Source organism: Electrona antarctica (genome assembly GCF_951216825.1).
Source record: "Electrona antarctica genome assembly, chromosome: 20".
Taxonomy (NCBI): Eukaryota; Metazoa; Chordata; class Actinopteri; order Myctophiformes; family Myctophidae; genus Electrona; species Electrona antarctica.
This window is the reverse complement of record NC_136801.1, coordinates 32015855-32020854: the sequence shown is the minus strand read 5'-3', so window position 1 is coordinate 32020854 and position 5000 is coordinate 32015855. Positions and strand designations below refer to the sequence as shown.

Below are 5000 nucleotides of genomic sequence, written 5' to 3'. Positions count from 1 at the left end.
GTCACCTTCAAATACTTCCTGATCCCACCTGTCCAGCTGTATGTCTACGTTAAAGGTACAGTACCACTGTGTCACCTTCAAATACTTCCTTATGTTATACTTTAGCTATTGAAAAATAACAGATCTACAAGCTCATAGCGCGGCACCGAGTTCCGCGCTACGAGCTTGTAGGTCTGATATTTTTGAAAAATCGTGAAAATGTGGCGCAAATCTTTGAATATATATTCTTTCAGAGCGAACGTTTTTAACTTAATTCATTGCTTCTGGGGGGGTCCCTGCATGGAACAACATATTTTCAGATGGGGGTCTGAGGCCAAATACATATATTTTTGGGGGTCCTTAAAAATGTTTGAGAGCGACTGACATAGAAACATGGGTTTTTCAGAAAACTGTCAGGATTTAGAAGACATTTGTAGAATCGTCCTCAGGTCTAAATGGGTTAACAATAATTTAACTTTTTTGGTGTCTTCCAGAGAACAATGGTCGATTGGGCATTCCCGTTTTCAACACGTCAGGCCACGCCCCCTACCACAACACCTGGAAGGATGTGGAGCTTGCTGTGTCAACATTCTGGCCAAACTTCTACCAGGTAACACACGCACACGCACACACACGCACACACACACACACACACACACACACACACATACACACACACACACACGCACACGTACCCGGGGGCACAGCGAACCAGATTTTGGAACGACAACGCACAAAGTGCAGTGAATACACAAATGAGAAGATGCCAATTGTGCGACTTTCCGAACACACCCTTACACTCTGGACATCCGATTAACCCTACGACACACTTTGGGGCGGCAGTGTCTCAGGAGGTAGGCTACATCGGCCGCTTGGGAAACGGGAGGTTCCTGGTTTTACACCTTGACCCCCAATCACGAGTTACCAGAGTTCATTGATAAAGACCTCTTTCCCACCCAATCACGAGTTACCAGAGTTAATTGATAAAGACCTCTTTCCCACCCAATAGGCCTGTCTCACAGCCATTCCCCGCTCCCTTTCCACGCCCCCTTTCCAGACCTAGTGGTGTTGACGTGACATCACTCCATAGACATTACATGTTAAAAGACCTACATTCAGAAGCCATAAACAACGCTTTTTCTGACGGTAAACTTTATTCTATTTGGTTTAGCGGTCTTAACATCTTGTTTTCTTCATAATAATATTGGTCGTTTTAAAGTTCAAACTGGAGCCACAAACCACCAGGAAACATGGATTTCAATCAATATCCAGTTAATTTTGCCGGATAATGAAAAGAGATTGGTATCCTGGCCTTTCTTAACAAACAAATAAAGCCACTGTTGGTCGGAGTGGTGTTGCAGTCTATTGTTTGATATACACTCACGCCGCGTGTCTTCTTGTTAATACAAATACTCAATCACTACACGGAGATCCGAAAGTTGCGTCATGACAAATCACATTTATTTCTCCTTCACATATAAACTTAAACTTCTAATAAAAAGAAATGAGCCTGCATGAGCGCGGTCAACAAACTGTGACGCTTCCCCCTCTGTGTCACATTCTATCTCCCACTAGGGAGTCACCTGTCTGTCATCAGGTGCCCTGCACCTCTACAAATCATTTCTCAAAGGGGAGGGGAAACCTCTATTCAACCATAAATAATCATCAATAGAAAATGGCTCTAACAATTGCCATGGTGCTATAAAGTACAAAGAAATATGGAATATTGAATGTATATGATTTAAATGCCATATTTATAACAGATATTGTAACTTTTATAAATATGGCATTTAAATCATATATACATTCAATATTGTATATCATTCAAATAATAATTAGCCACATATTTTTGTAACTTCATAATATTAAACAAACCAATGAATTAAAATCAAATTCCAATGAAATTCTTCAATATAATCCACATCACTGGAAGTAATTTACATTGAAACAAGTTCAAAAGACGCATGGGTGCCTGGGCCATGGCTCAGTGGTCCAGGCACCGTGGCTGGTAATCCCTCCATAAAAAATATAAAATAAAGGTGAAAGCCACAAAAAAAAACATTAAAAAAAAAAAAAAGACGCATGGGCAAACATTGGCAACATACAGCAAAGGGGAGACAAAGGGAGAAGGGAGGATGCAGGAGTCTTATCGGGAGGAAGTGAGAGGGAGGCGGTGAGGCACTGCATGCCACAGGTACCTCCTGGACCATTGTGGAGTCTCCTTGTGGATCGGAGGGGAAATTAACCTTGTGGTTTGTAACAGATGCGGCACTGTACTGATGTCAAGGACTCATAACGCGCGTGCCACAGTGTGTTTAGTGGCAGATATGAGCTACAAAGACAGATAAAGCACGGCACAATGACACTATTCACCGTTCACAATACTCTATTGGAGAATATTTAGCAGCTGCATGGAGATGATTCTTCCTCTTATCTCCCTCTCTTTCCTCACAGTGGCTATTTTGGAAAGCTGTGATATGGCTGTCCAAGAGTTCTCCAAAAAAATGCGTGTATGCACGGATGCTTCATTTCCTACTTGTTCCTATTTCCTATCTGCTATAGAGCTATACTCCAAAAATATCTGACCTCCAAGTTCACAAGATCGCATAATTATATTCAGTGTGCTGTGCACACACGGAACTACTGTAAAAAGAGGCGTCCCATTTCTGGGGGGCGCGCCCGACACTTCCATTTCAACCTCAAGCATTTAATCAACTCATACCAATTAACAATATGTGGAACACAGATAACTTTGAAAAAATAGCAATCATTTGACAATTGGGCGCATAGATATGGTTTAATGACTTTGTCCAAGTGAATATACAGAAGTTGCCTGAGGCGTGCTTCTGTGTATCCTACAAAAAAGTGTATAGTACTTTATTGTCAGTTCACAATGACATTTGTCTTGCGACCCAGCAGCCAAGTATGCAGAACACATATACACACATTTGACATAACACAAAGAACAAGACAATTTACAGACATGAAGACAAGAGCAATATCCACCGCTTAGATTACCCCGTGGCTACTACAACTCCTGATCCTGATTAAGAATGGGTTCTGTGATTGCCTACAACAAAACTCTCTTTGCTCTTGTGTAGCCCACAACCAAACCTTTGCACTTTGTTAACGGGAGGTCCAGATGTGTTCTTATCGCAATGCCCTGAACCCCTAATTGCTCCTGATGGGCAATTAGCTGCCTTGCATGGTTTCCCTCTGTCCTAGGGAGAAGGGTAGCTACCCCCCTGAGACTGTCTGAGTGGTGTTGTGGTCTAGAGACTGGAGGTCACTACTGCTGGTGGGCAGTGGCCATGCTGTGGAAGGCTTCCTATAGCACTGGTGGAAGAAATACTTTACATTTCCATTTTGTTCAAGGATTCATGTCATTTTATTTTATTTTTCATCTTTTTTTATTTTTTTATTTTTTATTTTAGGTTTTATGACCTCAATTACACAAAAATAAAAACCTGAACTTTGAACATTCAGTGGAGTTTCTGTGGCATGTTTTCTCTGGGGTTTGGAAGCCTTTTGAGCTGCAATGAAAACAAAACAGTGAAAACAGTGACATCTGATGGCAAATCCCATTGACATGTATGGGATTTGCTGGCTCTTACATCACAAACGGCAGGAAAATCAGAGCACAGAAAATCTACTGAATGTTAAAAGTTCAGGTTTTTTGTAAAAATACAAGTAAACGATTTTGCATTAATTTTACTTGAGTGAAATCAAAGCATCAAAAATATACTTCTAGTATCAAAGTGAAAGTCAAATGTCTCAAAATAAAAAAAACTGCAGATCTACAAATTTGCACCACAAATTGGGCTTAAGTGGTCAATGCATGTTTTGATGATAATCTAAATCTACACCAGTAACTAACTAACGTTTTCAAATAATATAGTGCAGTAGCACTATATTACAATATTTACTGTACAATATTTTACTGTACAATATTTGTACAGTATATGAGATGTAGTGGAGTAAAAGTATAGAGTATCGAGCTAGTGGACATATAATGTTAAGAGAAAACAGAATTCTCTCTCTCTCTCTCTCTCTGTCTCTCTCTCTCTCTCTCTCTCTCTCTCTCTCTCTCTTTCTCTCTTTCTCTCTTTCTCTCTCTCTCTCTCTCTCTCTCTCTCTCTCTCTCTCTCTCTCTCTCTCTTTCTCTCTCTCTCTCTTTCTCTGTCTATTTTTCAAAAAGCCAATTACATCCCAGATCAAATGTTTTGCCCGCACCCCCTCAGGTCAACTGTGTGTGTGTGTGTGTGTGTGTGTGTGTGTGTGTGTGTGTGTGTGTGTGTGTGTGTGTGTGTGACCTGCCTGACTTCACAAGCTGATGACATATCGACTGGTGTGCCCGCATGTACGCACACACGCACGCACGCACCTCAGTCTCTTGTATCAACAGGACATTGTTATTGCTTTGACATTTTATTATTCAATGACTGTGATTGTGAAAATGTCCATTAATTAATGTCTGTTACTCCTACTGTGTGTGTGCGTGCGTGCGTGCGTGACTGCGTGCGTGCGTGCGTGCGTGCGTGCGTGCGTGCGTGCGTGCGTGCGTGCGTGCGTGCGTGCGTGCGTGCGTGCGTGCATGCGTGCGTGCGTGCGTGTCTGATGTATGGGGAGGGTGGCACTTCCTGTAAACTCTGGGCTTCGACAGGAAGTGTTTGTTGCCAGTTTCTGTGATAAGACAGAATGTTGACGTCTGCAGGTCACACACACACACACACACACACACACACACACACACACACACACACACACACACACACACACACACACACACACACACACACACACACACGACACACACACACACACACACACACACACACACACACACACACACACACACACACACACACACACACACACACACACACAGATGACACAATTTCCTACACTCTTTGTTGAGTCACTGCTCCCTCTCTCTCTCTCTCTCTCTCTCTCTCTCTCTCTCTCTCTCTCTCTCTCTCTCTCTCTCTCTCTCTCTCTCTCTCTCTCTCTCTCTCTCTCTC

The 5000-nt window shown here is 42.3% G+C and overlaps 1 protein-coding gene across 1 annotated transcript in view; it reads left to right on the top strand.

Annotated features, from left to right (window-relative positions):
• LOC306913142 (receptor-type tyrosine-protein phosphatase mu-like) overlaps nucleotides 1-5000 on the top strand; it is a 170287-nt gene that overhangs the window by 54903 nt on the left and 110384 nt on the right. Inside the window, exons 3-4 of the mRNA XM_079489698.1 lie at nucleotides 1-55; nucleotides 474-589. The exon at nucleotides 1-55 is cut by the window's left edge and continues 95 nt beyond it. Coding sequence (XP_079345824.1) covers nucleotides 1-55; nucleotides 474-589 — 171 coding nt within the window. The remainder of the gene's footprint in view (nucleotides 56-473; nucleotides 590-5000) is intronic.